The sequence below is a fragment of the Equus przewalskii genome, chromosome 11 (genome assembly GCF_037783145.1).
Source record: "Equus przewalskii isolate Varuska chromosome 11, EquPr2, whole genome shotgun sequence".
Taxonomy (NCBI): domain Eukaryota; kingdom Metazoa; phylum Chordata; class Mammalia; order Perissodactyla; family Equidae; genus Equus; species Equus przewalskii.
Window position 1 is genome coordinate 26371448 of NC_091841.1, and position 16970 is coordinate 26388417.

The 16970-nt window shown below is 57.4% G+C and overlaps 3 protein-coding genes across 12 annotated transcripts in view; 1 reads left to right on the top strand and 2 right to left on the bottom strand.

Annotated features, from left to right (window-relative positions):
- Nucleotides 1-2824: 2824 nt before the first annotated feature.
- Nucleotides 2825-11650, top strand: PPP2R5B (protein phosphatase 2 regulatory subunit B'beta). Of its 3 annotated transcripts, none has more exons than XM_070565427.1 (14): nt 2825-3634; nt 4117-4572; nt 5347-5543; nt 6142-6243; nt 6391-6483; nt 6610-6740; nt 7927-7986; nt 8087-8195; nt 8683-8736; nt 8809-8859; nt 8976-9095; nt 9969-10096; nt 10351-10452; nt 10860-11650. In XM_070565427.1, the coding sequence occupies exons 2-14, from the start codon at nt 4374-4376 to the stop codon at nt 11005-11007; spliced, it is 1494 nt and encodes a 497-aa protein (XP_070421528.1). In that variant the 5' UTR covers nt 2825-3634; nt 4117-4373; the 3' UTR covers nt 11008-11650. The 3 variants fall into 3 exon arrangements, with proteins under 3 accessions (XP_070421528.1, XP_070421530.1, XP_070421529.1); XM_070565428.1 differs by having other exon boundaries at nt 3287-3634; nt 5431-5543; XM_070565429.1 differs by lacking the exon at nt 4117-4572 and having other exon boundaries at nt 3278-3634.
- GPHA2 (glycoprotein hormone subunit alpha 2) lies at nt 11647-13035 on the bottom strand. The gene is made up of 4 exons (XM_070565439.1): nt 12902-13035; nt 12412-12514; nt 12077-12261; nt 11647-11974 (listed from the first exon to the last, which is right to left on the bottom strand). The coding sequence occupies exons 1-4, from the start codon at nt 13004-13006 to the stop codon at nt 11873-11875; spliced, it is 495 nt and encodes a 164-aa protein (XP_070421540.1). The 5' UTR covers nt 13007-13035; the 3' UTR covers nt 11647-11872.
- Nucleotides 11647-16970, bottom strand: part of MAJIN (membrane anchored junction protein) — a 29711-nt gene continuing 24387 nt past the window's right edge. For 5 of the 8 annotated variants that reach the window (XM_070565430.1, XM_070565434.1, XM_070565431.1 and 2 more), the window contains 3 exons: nt 16878-16950; nt 15935-16052; nt 14974-15320 (listed from right to left, as the gene is read on the bottom strand). In XM_070565430.1, coding sequence (XP_070421531.1) covers nt 15275-15320; nt 15935-16052; nt 16878-16950 — 237 coding nt within the window. In that variant the 3' untranslated portion in view covers nt 14974-15274. Of the gene's footprint in view, nt 11975-12076; nt 12262-12411; nt 12515-12806; nt 13174-14973; nt 15321-15934; nt 16053-16877; nt 16951-16970 lie in introns of those variants that run through there. The other 3 variants (XR_011524150.1, XR_011524152.1, XR_011524151.1) reach the window with 2 other exon arrangements.

Consider the following 16970-nt stretch of genomic DNA (forward strand, 5'->3'; position numbering starts at 1 on the left):
GGTTGCGCAGCGGTTAAGTTCACACGTTCCGCTTCGGTGGCCCAGAGTTCGCCAGTTCGGATCCCAGGTGTGGACCTTCGCACTGCTTGGCCAGCGATGCTGTGGCAGGTGTCCCACATATAAAGTAGGGGAAGATGGGCACAGATGTTAGCTCAGGGCCAGTCTTCCTCAGCTAAAAGAGGAGGATTGGCGGCAAATGTTAGGTCAGGGCTAATCTTCCTCAAAAAAAAAATATAGACATCATGAATTGAGCCCACCTGATGTCCCCGGCCCTGGGCTTGTCACTTTACGTTCATTACCTCATCTGCTCTTCACTACACTGAGGGAGGCACTCAATGAGGGAGGCACTGTTAATACGCCCATTTTATGGGAGAGGAAGACAGAGGCTGGAACAAGTGAATGAATAAGCATCGTTTCTCCTCCCAAAAGCAGTGAGAATACAGATGGGCATATCCTGGAGTCTAGGAAAAGTTGTCCTGGCATCCAGTCTAGGAGGGGGAGACTATTCGCCTGCAGTGGGAATGGGATGCACCCTGTGCAAAGGTTGGGGACACAAGGCCATTCCCAATATTCAGGCCCCCAATCTGGGGCAGCTTCTTCCTGGGTGGACTTTGCTCCAGTGAGGCTGCACTCACGTGTCTCTCATTGTAACTTGACTGGGAGCCACGTCTGTCCCTTAGTGGGTGCCTGCGAGTCCACTCCTGAGTCTGATCCCCCTGTGGCCAGGACAGTGCCATGTCTGTACCAGAGCAGAGGGGGAGACAGAACTCAGAGGGGCACAAACGTCCTCCCCGCCGCCTCTGCCAGACAAGGCACAGCCAGCTCCACAGAAACCCAACTCCAAAGACAGTCATCCTGCAGCCTGGCCCACACCTGGATTAGGAGCAGAACGAGAGCATAAAACCCCGGCAGGGTAAAGGCGGCAATCTTCTCTTAGGAGGGAGGGTGGCATTGGGGACCTCATAGGGGTGTTTCTGGGATGAACTCCCAGGTCCCCCTTGAGGTCCAGCAGTCCTAACAAATACACTGGCCCTGGGCACTGCATTCGGGAGCTTTTACTGGACAATGGGGTGGTGGAGAACTCAGGGCTCTGAGAGGGATGGAGTCAGGGTTTCTCCCCATAGAAAGAGAAGGGGGAGGGCCCGGCTTGGTGGGGCTCCCTGGGGGCCTCCCCACATTAGATAGGTGGAAACTCCTCAGGCAAACTGCGGGCTCTAGGTCTCAGGGGCCCTGGGGGGTGGGGCCCACCCAGAAGAAGCCCCTCTGGGAATTTCATCAGTGGGATCAGAGACGGGTGTGGAAGGGATCATGGTGGGGAGCTGGGGGGCTGCGGTTTTTGATTTGATCCATGGTGGTGGGCCTGGATTTTGCATTTTGTTTAAATTGCGGTAAAATACACACAACACAAGTTTTGCTCTCTGAACCATTTCTAAGTGTACAATTCAGTGGCGTTAAGTATATTCACATTGTTGTGCACGCAGTCTCTGGAACTTTTGCATCTTGAGAAACTGATGCTCTCTATCCACTAAATAATAACAAAATGGGTGAACTTTATAGTATGTGAATGATATCTCAATAAAGATGAGAAAAAAAAGAAAAGAATTTTCAACTCTGCACTCCGCCCCGCCATGAGATTATATCTATTTTGAGACCCAGTTCAAACGCCATTTCCTCCAAGAAATCTTATGTTCTCCAATCTTATGTTCTTTGGTCCCCCAATCCTCAAATCAAGCACCCGCTTTGTACAAAGCACCAACCCTCCACAGTCAGCCTGGTCTCGAGACCCTCGGAGTCTAGGGCACCAGCCCCCAGAGTGCCTCGGTGGGGGGCAGGAGCTGGTGCCCTCCTGACTTAGGCCATGAGGTGGGGGCCTGGCCCCTGGTCTCAACTTTTGAGGATGGGCTGTGTGACCTTCTCTCCTCCAGAGAACACTTCCCCTCTCTGGGCCTTGGGGTCCTCTCCTGGCTGTAGAAGGCTCAGTGGCCTGCCCTTCCCCAGCTTGCTGTGCCCGGATGTAGGAGAGGCTTTACCTCCTGAGGCTGGGAGGAAGGCAAGGAGGAGACTATGGGTTTCTGTTGACAGACAAGGACACCAAGGGCCGGGTGGACAAGGCCTGCTGAAGATTTCTGAGCAAGGGGGTCGCTGGCCAGCTCTGCAGCGGTACAGTCCTGGATCCTGGCCTGGCTAGACTGACGCCTTGGCTTTCTGTTGCTCCAGCAGCGGGCACCTCTTGGGCACCCAGTCTCCATCTGCAGCAGGGAAGATGGCTAGAGGGTTCCATGGGGCACTGAGCGGTCACCAAGGCCCAAGGCAGGTGGGGAAAACTCTGAAGAGGGCCCCAGCCCCCAGCCCCCTCCCTGGCCTCATTTTCAGGTCTCCTTGCCCACTCCCGCTGCTCACAGGGACCGCTGTTCATCCAGGCAATGCTTCAGAGTGGAGACTTTGCAGTGTGGCGTAGGGGCTGGAGATCAGGGGAATAAAGGGTGCTGGCGGGCAGGGCCCTAGGAAGGGGTCCAGGCCTGCATGCCGGGAACTTTTGGCTGGAATACTAAACTCCTGGAATCCCGCCATCCCTGCAGCGGGCTTTGAACAAGAAATCCCACTAGCACATCTTAGGCCCAGAGGGGCTGGGAGGTCCATCCAGGGAGGCCAGCTTGCCTGGGGTGGGATGGCAACGTCAGGGAGCACCTCCTGCCCTGATGCTTCCCCCCTCCAAGGCTGGCCCTTTAAACCCCAGACCATGATGTCACCATAACAGCAAAGGATGGGAGGGGGACTGCAGGCTTGAGGACGGACTACATTTCCCAGCAGCCTTGGGTGTGCCACACCCCTCCCAGCAAGCACTGGCTCACCGCAGACCATTAACCAGTCCAGTGCGGGTTTCCAAGGGGGTTCGGAAGTGTCCAGCCATTCTGGGCTGAGGGTGGGCTTCCCATGGGGTTGGAATGCCTGGGGCACAGATGGTGCAGGCCAAATATTTGAACCTGGCGTAGGATTGGGCCTCTTTCATGCCAGTGTCCTGGCGTCACCCAGCTTCCTGGTGCAGACTCCTGAGTCCGCCTCTCTCTCTATGCAGTCTCCCTTCTAGAACCCAGGAGCCCAGCCCCCCCTGGACCCCATCCCACTCTGCTTCAGCCTTGTCCCCGGGCGCCCTCAGGGGTTACCCCTTTGGTTTGGCGGCCCTCTTTAAGTGGTGCGGAGGAGGACTACATCTCCCAGCGGCCCCAGGAACTTCCTGACGCAGCCCCCCCCCCCCGCCCAGCCCGCGGGGAGGTGCGGGCCCGGCGGGGGGAGGTGACTTGATGTCATCCTGAGCAGCTGGGCGGCGGGTGCCGGTGCGCACAGAGCTGGGGCTCCCGCGGCGCCGCGCCGCGCTGGGTCGGGTCCCACGACTGGAGGAGAGGTCCGCGTTCTGCCCGCCAGCCCAGAGCCCGCCGGGTGCCCGCGCTCGACTGGGGCCTGAGTTGGGGGCATGCTCCGGCTCCTCCGGAGCCCGAGAGAGAACCCAGGAGCGCCGCCGCCCAGTGCCAGCGCCCCGAGCGGAACAGCTGCGAAGGAGCCCTGAACAGCTAGCTGCCCCCCTCCCCACCAGCAGCCCCTGGGGGTCGGGGACCAAAGTCTGGGCTTCCGAGAAGTGAGTGTCCCCGCACCGGGGAGCGGATGAGATTGGGGGGGGGGGGCGAGGAAGGAGGAGCTGAGGTGGGGGAGGGTACTGGGTTCTAGGAGGCGGGTGGCATGGGGATAGGGCCCCCATTTGGGGGGGAAGTCCCTGGTGGGCCAGATTAGTGGAGCAGGAATAGGGCCACATTCTGCTGGGGGCCAGGGATGAGGGACAGGGCCCCCTTCTAGGTAGGGTCTGGCTTGGGGGATAGGCCTTATTCCCAGAGGGGTTGTTTTGGAGCCTGGGACCTTTCGGTGGGGGGGGGGGGAGAAGGGAGGCACATGTCCCCTGTTGGAGGGGGCTGCACCGCGATTTAGGGTCTAGGCAAAGGTAGGAGGGAAAAGAAGACTTGGGCACTCAGTTGCAGCCCCACACACTGTCTTTCCTGAAAGAACTGACAGGCTCTCTCTGTCTCTTTCTTGCCGACCTCTCTGCCCTGACGTCGTTTTCAAAAGAGCCCAGGTGGGAACCCTAACTGGACTCTTCGGGACCCCAGGAAGGACCAGAGGCCTGAGGCATCCTCCCCTCTACCCTGCCTGCCCCCCAGGCCTGGGCAGTTGCCAAAGGCCCTGGGGGGGGGGCCAGGACTGTGGTTGTGCCCCCCTCTCCCCCCATGATGGGCCCAAGTTAGTCAGCCCAGCCTCACTCAGCATCCTCCAGGCCCAGAGGGAACCCCAGGGGCTCTAAAGGCTCGACCCACCGCCTGGCCGCCATGGAGACAAAGCTGCCCCCTGCGAGCACCCCCACCAGCCCCTCTTCCCCGGGCCTGTCGCCTGTGCCCCCACCCGACAAGGTGGACGGCTTCTCCCGCCGTTCCCTCCGCAGGGCCCGGCCCCGGCGCTCCCATAGCTCCTCTCAGTTCCGCTATCAGAGCAACCAGCAAGAGCTCACTCCACTGCCCCTGCTCAAAGGTGAGCCTGGCTGCTGGCTGTCAGGGTACCTGAGTCCCAGAGTGGCCAGTGAGGCTGCAGGGGGTAGGGAGAAGCAGCTGGCAGCTGTGATCAGAGGCAGTTTGGATGGCCCCTACCACGAGAGGGACTCCACCGTCGGAGCTGACCCCCACACCCCAGCTCTCTAGCCCTCTCTGCTGACGCATGGCCTGACTGGCCTGTCATCCTTGGAGGTGGGGCATCTGGAGGTGGCGCCACCCTGCGGGGCAGACCAGGGCCAAGGGTGGGGCCCACAGCCTGGGTTCCAGGAGGCTACTAGCAGCCCTGCTTTCTGGAGCAGGTGTTCAGCATGGCTCCCTGCCATCACTGTGTAGTCCCCCCACCTCTGGACCACAAGGCCTGACTGGCTGAGCCAGAGGGCACCCTAGAGATCTTCAGCCCTGACCCTTCTCCCCACTTCTGGCTCTTAGAACGGAGTGCCACCTAAGAGAGGGAGGCAGGGCTGTTCCGGGCACCTGTGGAGAGCCCAGGCATCCAGGGTCTGTTGCTTTCCTTTAAAGTCAGGCCATGATGCTCTCTGAGCCTGGGTTAGGAGCAGAGATGAAGCTCCCTTACCCTGCAGGAATGGAAGATGGGGCAGGAGCTCTTTGCCCCCTGCAAGGAGTGGGGATGGCACCAGAGCATGGGGTAGGGGAGGGGGGCGCAGGGGAGGCTGCTCCAGGGATTAGGAGGGACCGCCCCTGCCCAGAGCTGTGGCAGCTGGGACCCAGGCTCAGTCCCCCGCCTCCTCCCCAGATGTGCCGGCCTCTGAGCTGCATGATCTGCTGAGCCGGAAGCTGGCCCAGTGTGGGGTGATGTTTGACTTCTTGGACTGTGTAGCTGACCTGAAGGGGAAGGAGGTGAAGCGGGCGGCACTCAACGAGCTGGTGGAGTGTGTGGGGAGCACCCGGGGGGTCCTCATTGAGCCTGTCTACCCAGACATCATCCGCATGGTGAGCACTTGGCACCCAGCCTCGGGGGAGGGCTTCGGGGGCACAGGAACCCTACTGACCTGCCCGCAGGCCCCTGTGTGGAGAATAAAACCCCCACTCTTCAGCTTGGCCTCAGGGCCCGCATCTTCCTTTCCCCCTCCCCGCCAGACCCCCTGCTGCCCAGCACGGGCCAGCATAGGTCACTCAGTGCCTCCTGGGCCTGTCCCAGCCCGCGCTTTGCTCATGCTCTCCCGAGGCCTGGCGTGCACTCCCCCCATATCCTTTATTGCCATGGCCTGGCCCACGTGCTGCCTCCTCCATGAAGCCTCTCTCAATGCCCAAGCTAGAAATCTCCCTTTTGCTGCCTAGGCTGTCCGTAGACCTTACTGCTTTCTGTCTTGTGTACCCTGCTGGCCTGCACCCAATAGAGGGCAGGGATGTGTCTCGTTCACCCCTGGGTCCCCAGCCCCGGCCCAGGGCTTCCAGGAACTAGGCGTCGGGTAATGATTGGCAAGGAATGAATTGCTTGCTGGGGCAGGAGCTGAGCCGGTTAGGTGAGGGACCCCCGGCTTCTGCCTTCAGGGGCTCTTCCTCAAAGAACGCTGGCTCTGCCCCTCAGATCTCAGTGAATATCTTCCGGACCCTGCCGCCCAGTGAGAACCCTGAATTTGACCCTGAAGAGGACGAGCCCAACCTTGAGCCTTCGTGGCCACATCTGCAGGTATGAGGGCGGGGAAGGTAGGATCTGAGTTTCAGAAGAGGTCCAAGGGTTTCCTTAGGTCCTGGAATGTTGGATGAGGGCCATGCGGGCAGGGGGAGTGGGGGAGGCTGTTCCTGAACTCACCTTTTCGTCTGTCCCCTCCCCCAGCTGGTATATGAGTTTTTCCTGCGTTTCTTGGAGAGCCCAGACTTCCAGCCCTCCGTGGCCAAGAGATACGTGGATCAAAAGTTTGTCCTGATGGTGAAGTGGGGAGCCCAGGCTGGGTGGTGCCATGGGGCAGGGGCAGGCTCTCTGAGGGGCATGGGGATAGGACAGAAGCAACGCGGGCTCGTCCTCTTGCCTGACCCCCGACCCCGGGTCCCACAGCTCCTGGAGCTATTTGATAGCGAGGACCCCCGGGAGCGTGAGTACCTCAAGACCATCCTGCACCGGGTCTATGGCAAGTTCCTGGGGCTCCGGGCGTACATCCGCAAACAGTGCAGCCACATCTTCCTCCGGTGGGTGCCTGCTGCCTGCCCAGTTGAGACCTGTGGAGGGAGGGGGAGAGCCGTGGGGAGAGGGCTGAGGCAAAGGCTCCTGGGCTGGGGGCCCTGTGGAACTCTGGTTTACTGAGTTCTCTCTCAGCAACATATTACATAATAGTGATTCTATGAAGCCTGGGAGGTCAGCAGAGAAAGGGTATTTATTTCCATTTTACAGATGAGGAAATAGAGGCTGAGAGAGATGAAGTGGTTTGCAGGGCCTAGGTCAGTCCGGGCGGCCTAGAATCTAAATCTTTTGACCCTTATTGTGCCTGCTGGGCCATAAGGACCTAAAGAAAGAGATTCTTTCTGCAAATGTGCGTTGAGCACCAGTGCCCAGTGGGCATCAGGGGCACACGTGGCCTCGCAGTTGAGACTGGCTCTGGAGTTAGACGGCTTGTGTTTGAGTTTGGTTCGAATATTTGGTTGAACTTGGGCAAATTCTTTAAACTGTCTCCTAGCTCATCTCTAAAATGGGAATGATAGCTATGCTAACCTAGGGACAGTCATGGAGATGAAACGAGGCGATGCCTCGAAAGCACTCAGTATAGTTGTGGACGTAGGCTGGGACTCTGAAACGTTAGCTCTTATCATTATTACCTACAAAACAGGCAAGACGTGATCCCTGTCCTCCAGGAGGCTGGAGTTCATTCGATCCCCCACTTGTTAACTTAGCGGCAAGTTTCACTGAACTACTGAGCCTCGATTTCCTCATCTGTATGATGGATCTAATAAGCCCTACCTCTTGAGATAATTTTGAGATGTACATAGCACAGAGTAGATGCTCTAAGCGTTTGTCATTCTTTTGGTTGACTGGCATGAAGAGTGAAGGATGCAGGCTAGGTGCCTGCTAACTGGGTGGGGACCAGGTAATGAGGGTTAGGGTCTGGGGGAGGAAGAGATGAGTTGGAATGCTTCTCAGAATAGAGGTTTGAGCCGGGACGTGGGGTAGCGCCAGTGGCTGGGCTGAGAGGGACAATTCGAAGGTGGGCATGGGTCTCAGTGGGGCCTGGTTTGGGGTACTGAGAAGAGCATAGCCTCTGGGTTGGGAGAGAGTTGGATTAGCATGCAGGGTGGGGGTGGGCAGGCAGGATGGCTGACAGCGGGGCTGGGCCTGCTCCAATTGCTCTGAGCCCTTCTGCATCCTCTCTTCCTCTTGCAGGTTCATCTATGAGCTCGAGCACTTCAATGGCGTGGCTGAGCTGCTGGAGATCTTAGGAAGGTGACTCTCCCTGGGCCTCAGCTGGAGCATCAGGGTTCTGGGAGGAAGGACTGAGGCCCAGTCATCTGAGCCCTCCTCTTCTCTTCTGCCTCCTCCTCAGCATCATCAATGGCTTTGCGCTGCCCCTGAAGACCGAGCACAAGCAGTTCCTGGTTCGGGTCCTGATTCCCCTGCACTCTGTCAAGTCGCTGTCTGTCTTTCACGCCCAGGTAAGCGCAGGTGGAGTCAGGGCAGCCAGCCAGGTCAGACTGACACTGGGTCCAGCCACACTAAGTCACGAACTCATGGGATCCTCTCTCACCTTCTTTTTCTTTACTAATTCTGTTCTGTCTTCCTTAGAGAATTCCTATGACCCTTTAAAGCTGATCTCAGACATCAGCTCTGTGATGCCTCCGCAGCCCCTTCCCTCTTGACCTGCCCTGGGCAGGACTAAACTCTCCTGCTTCCATATTCCCTTAGATTGTGATACAGATTTTGATTATGGAACCTTTCATAACACTTATAAGGCCTAGTTTGCTGCATGCTTCCCATGTGAGGTCATCATCGTGTCCCTGCACACTGAGCATGGTGCCTGGTGCACCCTAGGTGATCAGTAAATGTTTAGTGAGTGAGAGAGTAGATGCAGTAAGTAAGCAAACATCTGGCAGCATGCCCTGGTCCCTTCCTGACCCCAGTCCTCTTTCTCGCCCCCTGCAGCTGGCGTACTGTGTGGTGCAGTTCCTGGAGAAGGACGCCACCTTGACAGAGCACGTGAGTACCTCTGGTGGGAGGGCAGGCCCCCAGCCCTGCAGGTCTGACTCCTTCCTGCCTCAACTCCCACAGGTGATCCGGGGGCTGCTCAAATACTGGCCAAAAACCTGCACCCAGAAGGAGGTATGAAGAAGGGCTTTGACGTCCACCAGAGGGAGGGTGGCAGGGCTCAGCTTCTGGAGGCAGGCAGCTGTGTCAGGGCGGATGGGAACTGCTGCCCGCTGTGTCCTACCCGCCAGGTGATGTTTCTGGGGGAGATGGAAGAGATTCTTGATGTCATTGAGCCCTCCCAGTTTGTGAAGATCCAGGAGCCCCTCTTCAAGCAGGTGGCTCGCTGTGTGTCTAGCCCCCATTTCCAGGTATGGGGCGGGGACGGATGAGGGTGGGAGCTGGGGTATGGACTAGGAGGGTCGGGCAGTTGACCTAACATAGCTCCCTCTGCCCTCAGTTTCTCCTCCAGACCCTCCTGGGTCTGACAATGGGGTCATGATGGACTTAGGGTCAGGAGACCGAGGTCAAGCCTCAGAGCTGCCTCCCACTGGCTGAGGCGCCTTGGGCAAATCACTGCGTCACTCTGAGTCTGCTTAAGTTTCCTCATCTGAGAAGTGGGCCAACAGTGAGCTCTTCACAGGTGGTGATGAAGGCTGAAGAGATTGGAGTGTAAACATATTTGGAAAACTGAAATGTGCTTCAGAATGGGTTGTTCTCACTTCTCCCCTTTTCCTAGTGGCCTTCAGTTTCATTAGTGCCCTTCAGGGCCCAGCCAGGCTTCCCCACATCCTCAGACTGGCTTGTAATTGCTGTTTTCCTGCATGTGGGCGCAGACTTTCTCCCATTCTTGTGAGCCATAACCCAGTGGAAGTCAGTTCTGCCTCACCTCGACTGTGCTACTTGAGTTTATTAAACATCTCGTTTATTCTTACAACAGCCCTGGAGAGGCAGCTACTATTAGCCTCATTTTGCAGATGAGGAAACTGAGGCTGAAAGGTTAAATGCCTCGCCCAGGGTCATATGGCCAGTGTGTCGCGGAGCTAGGATTCAACCCTGAGCATTGGACCCTAAAGCCAGTGCTCTTTTCTCCTCGCTCCACTGCTTCCTCCGTGGGGTCAGATGAGCCCTGAGGATGGGTGTGTGGGGGCAGGGCGCCCTGGGTTTTGGGGTGGGCGTGGACACCAGGCCTTGCACAGCAGGGAAGCCACTGCCAGGCGCTCTCTGCCATCCTGCTGTCCCAGGTTGCAGAGCGGGCTCTGTATTTCTGGAACAATGAGTACATCCTGAGCCTCATTGAGGACAACTGCCACACTGTGCTGCCTGCTGTGTTTGGGACCCTCTATCAGGTCTCCAAGGAGCACTGGAATCAGTGAGTGCCCAGGCCTTGGCCTAACCCACGGAAGCCGGGTCCAGGGCCGCCCGTCCAGGCCTGGGGTTGCCCAGAGGATCAGGGAAGGCATGTGAAGATGGCCAAGGGGCAGTGAAGGGGGCAGGAAGAGGGCAGTGCTGGTGGTGTCCAGGGCCGCGTGCTGTGTTTGGGAGCGGGGATGGACAGAGTGCTGGAGAGGGAGGTCAAACTGAAGTTGCTCTCGTCTCCTCACCCGCTCCCCTGACCCTGCCAAGGACCATCGTATCTCTGATCTACAATGTGCTCAAGACCTTCATGGAGATGAACGGGAAGCTGTTTGATGAGCTCACAGCCTCCTACAAGCTGGAGAAGCAGCAGTGAGTGTTGAGGGGCTGGGCACAGAGGGAGAGGGGAGAGAAGCAGGAAGGAACCAGCTCCTCATGGCTGGAGGGAACCAAGAGGATGACCCTACACCCACGTGGTCAGACGTTTAAGGCCTCTCCCTGTGTTCCTGCCAAGTGCTGGGCCGTCCGTGCCCGACTCCCCACGCAGCCCCAATCCTCCTCCCAAGGGCTTCTTCCAGGATGGAGCTTCCTAGCCTTCAGCCAGAGAGGCAGGCTAACGCATCTGCTCCATGACCGCAGGCTGGGGCCAGCCTCTGCTCAGTGCTCTCCTCCAAGAGGAAGGCTCCCGCAGAGTCCCTTTGCAGGTGGGGTGGTGCAGAGGGAGGCAGCACTGCAGGTGGGGTCCCGGGTAGGGGAGCTGCCTCACCCTCTCTCCCCAGGGAGCAGCAGAAGGCCCGTGAGCGTCAGGAGCTGTGGCAAGGCCTGGAGGAGCTTCGGCTACGCCGGTTACAGGGGACCCAGGGGGCCAAAGAAGCCCCCCTCCAGCGGCTTACACCTCAGGTGGCCGCCAGTGGGGGTCAGAGCTAGAGATCCCCCAGCAGGGGAGGAGCTACACCCAGAGCTATCAGTCCCTCCAGCCCCTCTCCTGCCCAGGGGCCCAGAGAGACCCACACCTACCCCTGGCCTTGCCAGAGGGGCTCGGAGGGCTCCCTGCCTGGCCCAGCATGGGCAGCTTTCACTGGGGGGAGAGGAGAAGAGATGGTGGTCCTGGCAACAGAACTCTCAGGCCCTCGTGGCAGGACTTGACCAGGGCAAGGTTGACCAGGAAGCTGCCGTCGGGGGTCTGCCCCTGCCCCGCCAAGCTGGGCTCCAGACTGTAGGCAGGTTCCCGCCCCCTACTCCCAGCCTAAGGCAAGGGGACTCAGCCCCTTGCCTGCCCTGCCTCGTGCCAGCGCGAGGTCCTTCCTCACCCCACCATGGGATCCATGGTCTATTTATTCTCTCCCACTCACCTCCAACACAGACACTGTCCCGGGCCTGGGGCATCCTCCTTCCCTCCCCTCCCTCACCCTGTCCTTCCTTGTTCCCTTTTTATTTATTGGGCAGGGGGAGGGGTGAGGGCACAGGCAGAAGAGATTCCCCATGTCCCGGGGCAAGGGGGGGTCACAGTTACTGTGGTCTGTCCCCCTTCCCCTGGCTGGGGGCAGACTTAATAAAGAAAGAAACTCGAGCACTGCTTGCTTTATTTAGGGCTAGGGACAGAGAGGGAAGGGAAATGATGAAAGGCTGCTTAGGAGGCCAGGCGGAGGCAGGAACTCCCCTCTTCTCAGGAGGTGACAGTCACAGAATCTTAAGAAGGTTGGAGCTGTTGTCCACAGTAAGGCTTGGGATAGACAGGATATACTCCAACTCAAACCCTCTGACCAAGGGAATGGAGGAGGGAAAGGATGGGCTAGTAGCGCGAGAGGCGACACATGTCACACTGGCAGGCCCTGGCCGTGAAGATCTCCAGCTCTTCCCTCCGGTTCCCCCCACACTGCAGCTGCACCTTCACCTGTGGGAGATCAGGGTCCATGTTCCAGCCCCCTTCTCTGGGCCATCTTAGGTGTCTGTCTCCCCCAAACCCCAAGGAACCCCCACTGGGCTGGCCCCTCACCTTGCTCAGGCTGCTGATGGTGCAGCACTGGGAGACGGAGGTGATGTTGTGTCGGTAGCCACTGGCCACCAGCACGGAGTAGCGGGAAGGAAACGCACTGGACTCGCAGTGGCCCACACAAGCCTGTGCCACATGGGAGCCCTGGCAGGTGCCTTGGCGGTCACTTCGCACCGTCACGTTGAAGGCTAGAAGGAGACAGGCGAGTGGTAGACAGTGCCTCTGCGAAGGCTCGCCCAGCTCTGTTGCCCGAACCACATGGAGGGTGCTACCTGCCCCTCGGTCTAGTCCATCAGCTAACTGCACCCACCCAGCTCTCTGCTCCCAGGGTTACTCACGGTGCAAGTGGCAGCCTGGGATGGCCACCTGCCGACCCTGGCCTTCAGTGACTGCCAGGACCAGCAGCCAGAGGAGCAGGGTTTGGGGGGACGCCATGGGCATCTGAAACACAGCGGGCAGACAGACGTCTCTAGATGGGTGTGCAGGTGGGAGGGCGAGTTCTTTAAACACCGAATGCCTCCAGGTGAATGAGCCTGGCTAGGTTGGTCTTTCTGAGTTCTGTGAGTGGAGCTGTCTTTTCCCTGTGTCTGCCTTTGGGTGTGTGTGTGTGTCTGCCTGTGAGTGTCTCTCTGGATGGGTCTGAGTGTGAGCAGCTGTCTCTGGATGTGACTTGTGTGTCAGCCCACTGCACTGATTCTCCCCCGGAATTTCTCCCACCATCTGGAGCACTAACCTCCGTCTCCCTCCAGCTGCCCCTTCTTGGCCTGCAGGACCCTTATCCACAGTGCCGAGGCCCTCCCAGGGCTCCCCTTGCCTCAGGGGCCTTACCACTTCCAAGGCCCAGGAACCGAGTGATGGCTTGCTGAGTGGGTCCTCGCGCCTACTGCTGGTCTCCAGACGGTGCGGGCTCTCCGGATTTTTATTTGCCAGCATCCTGGAGCCACGCCCTCTTGGAGATCGGCTTTCAGGCCTGCCTCCCTGCAGAGGCCTCGAGCAGTCCCACCTGGGAGATCTAGCTCTTCTCTGAGGTGTGGTCCTCAGAGAGCCGCCTCTGCTGCTTTCTGCTTCCCTTGTGTCCAAAAGCTGCCCAAGGGCCAGGGCTAGGGGAAGTGAGGTGTGGAGAAAAGTCCAGGAGCTGGTGGGGTGAGCGGCTAGACTGCAGTTGGGGAGAGAGGGCTGGAGACTGGGCTGAGTGGTGGCCACATGGGTTCTCTTCTTTGCTGCGTGACCTCGGGCAGGCCACTCCCCTGTCCAGGGCCTTGCCACCCCACCCTTAAAACTACTAAAGTCAACTCTGCCTGTCTCTTTTATCCACTGCAGAGGAAACGGGTCGGGGAGGAGATTCTTATGGACGAGGGAAATGACACCAGGGCAGTTTCCGGAGATGCGCTTGGTGGCAGAGCCAGGGGGTGATGGGGGTCCTAAGTCCACTTCAAGCTTCACTTTCACTGTCAAGTGGATGACTTCTCATCCTGGGGTCAGCTACAGAGTGGGGCTCCCCCTAGTCCCTGGAATAACAGGGACCTGATTCCTGGAAGAGCCTGAAGCTGTCAACCCCAGCAAAGAGCATTGTTTAGTTTAGCTGTGGCTCTGGCTTTTTACAGGTGAGGCAACTAAGGCTGAGAGAAGGAAAGTTACTAAACGTCACACAGCTAGTTAATGTCAGGGCTGATTTGGAACCCAAATCTCCTGCTCTCCGTACATGGTGCTAAATTACACTTGGGGCAAGAACATGGCCAGCTGGAAAAAGACCCCTAGTCAGCAGTAGCCGCAGGGGCTGGGGCAGGGTGGAGATACGAAGGAAGTCTGTGGTAATTTGGCCCCCACCCCGCAGGGCCACTGCCTTGCTGACCCGCTCAGAAAGGCAGAGCCAGCCACACAGACTGCCAGATCTGGAAGGCAGTTGGGAGCTCATCGAATCCTACCCCTTCATTTTCTAGATGAGAAAATAGGAAGCAGAGACAAAAGCGACTTTGCCAAGGCTTCACTGTAAACTAGTCAGAGTCAGAATGGACTCAGATCTCCAGATCGGGGAGTTCCCTCTCAGCAGCTTTGTAAACAGGCCATGTTTGGGACAGGAGGGCAAAGGCTGTACATGCAACTTGTCCCAGTCCTCACATGTGACAGCGTCCCCTTGGGCCCCCCTCCCCTCAGGTCCCGGGCCCTTCCACGGCAGCAGCGCACCTCTTCTCTTCTCCCCACCCAAGGTAAAGGCAGTGAAATAAGGGGATTCCAAGGACCTCAGCAGTCCCGTCCCAGCTCTTCCACTCATCACAGGAACCTTCCAGTATCTGACAGATAATCAGCTTTGTTTAAAGACTAGGGTGACAAGGGCTCATAACCTCACAAGGTGGCCCATTCTAATACTGGACATCTCTAACAGTTAAAAAGTGATTTCTTTGTTCTGAGCTAAAATGAGTTTCCCTAACTCCCGTCTGTGAGTGTGGTCCTCTGTGGCTGCACAGCCCGTCTAATCCGTCTGTCCCAGGTCAGCCCTCCGGTTGCATGAAGACGGCGCTCAGGTGCCCTGGTCTCCAGGGACCTTACCCTGGACAGACTGCCAGTGAGTCTGATAAGCTAATCTGCACTGCTGTCAAAAGTCAGAGGGGTGGGTGGGAAGCATTATCTACTGAGAGGCTGCACTTGGGGGCCAAACTGGGTGGGCTGGGGAGAGATTCCCTGAGGATCAGCAGGGCTCAGGACAGTAAGTCCTACAAGACCCCATTCCCTAACCCCTGGCAGAGGAGTTTAGGGTTTGAGGTCAGGTACAGACGCCACCCTCCAAAGCATCCTGTCAACAACGACCAGGTAGACCCAGGGGAGGTTTCGGGCGTTGCTGCCCTGGTCTTGAGGAAGAGTTTGCTCTCCCTCACTCTCTGTACTCCACTAAACTCAGTCAATAACTCTTCATAAATAATTTATTGTCTTTAGGATCCTAAGTGCTGAAGACAAAAGGCCTAAACTGGCCCTCAGAGCAGTACAATTCTCAGACTAGAGCATTTTAGAAAGTTCCGTTCTTTTCTTAGTGTTTTAAGTTGAAAAAAACATTCCACTGTAAAGGGGAAAAGGACAGGACAAACCCGGAAGAAGACTCAGGGAATGTGGGGCCCTCATTCCCCAGGACTGGAATGTCAGAAGCAGAGGAGGGAGTGAGAGGAGCCCCTGCGAGACGCACTCCTCCCACGGCTGCATATGGAAGGCTCACTGGCTGCTCTTCCTGAAGAAGTACCGAAACGGGAAGAGCGAGCTGCAGGAAGGAGAGCAGAGCAGGCTGAGACTCTAGACGTCCCTTCCCCTCTCCCAGTCCCATTAAGGCTCCATTAGCTAGGGCACTTTGGCTCTGGGGAACCACTGAGTGGAAACTCAAGTCTGGAACAGTGCTGGAGAAGGTACCCAAATTAGATCACACTCAAGAGGAGGAATGGAGAAGGAGAATTGCAACGGGACGGCTGAGCTCTAGACAGATAAAGAGATTTGTTGACTGTCCTCTGCCAAAAGCACTCTGAAGACAGCCTAGATTCAGAGGGGAGAATGGAAGCATTTTGGTAACAAATCATCTGAATGACCCAAGTACAATAAGACAAGCCTCTGTCTGAGCAGCACTTATGGAGCCAGGCCCGACGCTGGGAACCTCGGGGTGGGCTGGGCGCTGCGAAAACGAACAAGACACAGTCTTCACTAAACTCACAGTGGGGCCCTTGTGCGCAATCTCATCCCCATCATCTGTCCTGGACAAAGAGAGATTATGCAGTGTTCTGCTTTATTCTCTATTCTAGAGTCCCTGAGAGACTCAGCGAGGCACACTCTGGAGCTAGATCTCTCCGAGTCTCAGTTTGCTGGCAGGAGAGAAGTCTGTCCTACCTTAGAAACCCAAAGAAGCCACTGGTTCCCAGCTCTGTGGGTCCTTCAGGTGGAGGTGGATTGTTCTGCGGCACTGGTGGGACAATCTGCCCTGCTACGCTATCTCCACGCTTAGAATCTGCAAGGAGAACACTCAGGCAGGGAAGAGGTGTTAGTCCGTGGGCTACTTTCATGTCAGCAGGAGGCAGGACCCCTGGCCTGAGCCAAGGGCAGCCTCACCCCAGGATTTGTTTGAAGCCAGGTGATCTGTTTGTTCTGACCTTCCCAATTTCATCTCGGCTCAGTAAGATGCTATTCTGTCCTTGGAGTATTTTCAAAGTGAGGCCCCTGAGATTTTTATACTGCTCAAGTCCCAACCGCCCACCACGGCTGGTGTGTCTTCACATGGAATGACAGCTTGCTGAAGAACGCACATGCTCACAGCCCTGCATCTGCGACAACTGCAGTCCACGCTGTACCCTCACGCTGGGTGAAAGATCAGCACGTTGGAAGGGCAACCTCGACACGCATTTCCAGCCCTGCCGAGCATTGACTGCGCCTTCAATACTAACACTAACGCCCAGAAGGGAAGAAGGAAGACGGCTTCCCAGAGATCGTTCTCCAGCAAGACAGAAAAGTGAAACACATCCCTCCCGACTTTTCTGTAAAACTTATCACCCCACAGGAAAATGTTCTGAAGCAGTGGAAGCATCTGTTTCACTATCAGCAGCATAGGAAGGACGTGCATCGCCTCCCTTCACTCCTCTTGGGGGCCAGGGGGCTTCTGTTACTCGAGGGCAGGCCCCCAGACCAGAGGATGGCCAACAGGCACTTCCATGGGAGCAGGGCGCCTCACCTGCTGAGCATGCGCAGACTCAGAGCTCTGTGCTTCTCTGCTCATAGAGAACTAAAGGCGACAGGACAATCATTAAAGGAGAATAAATATGAACTTCCCAGAACCTACCCTGGTCCTGGACATTGGTGATATCAAACGCTGGAGTCTCCTGCCATTCCTGCTGGGTTTTTCTTTCCCTGTTCTGATAAAAAGAGGACCAAG

Excerpts from the sequence above, each read along its gene's own strand:
- PPP2R5B (XM_070565427.1), top strand. The coding sequence starts at position 4,374 with ATGGAGACAAAGCTGCCCCCTGCGAGCACCCCCACCAGCCCCTCTTCC. Across the intron at positions 6,741-7,926 it reads TGCAGCCACATCTTCCTCCG|GTTCATCTATGAGCTCGAGC; the intron begins GTGGGTGCCTGC and ends TTCCTCTTGCAG. Across the intron at positions 7,987-8,086 it reads CTGCTGGAGATCTTAGGAAG|CATCATCAATGGCTTTGCGC; the intron begins GTGACTCTCCCT and ends CCTCCTCCTCAG.
- GPHA2 (XM_070565439.1), bottom strand. The coding sequence starts at position 13,006 with ATGCTGGCAAATAAAAATCCGGAGAGCCCGCACCGTCTGGAGACCAGC. Across the intron at positions 12,515-12,901 it reads GTTCCTGGGCCTTGGAAGTG|ATGCCCATGGCGTCCCCCCA; the intron begins GTAAGGCCCCTG and ends GCTGTGTTTCAG. Across the intron at positions 12,262-12,411 it reads CCCAGGCTGCCACTTGCACC|CCTTCAACGTGACGGTGCGA; the intron begins GTGAGTAACCCT and ends GTCTCCTTCTAG.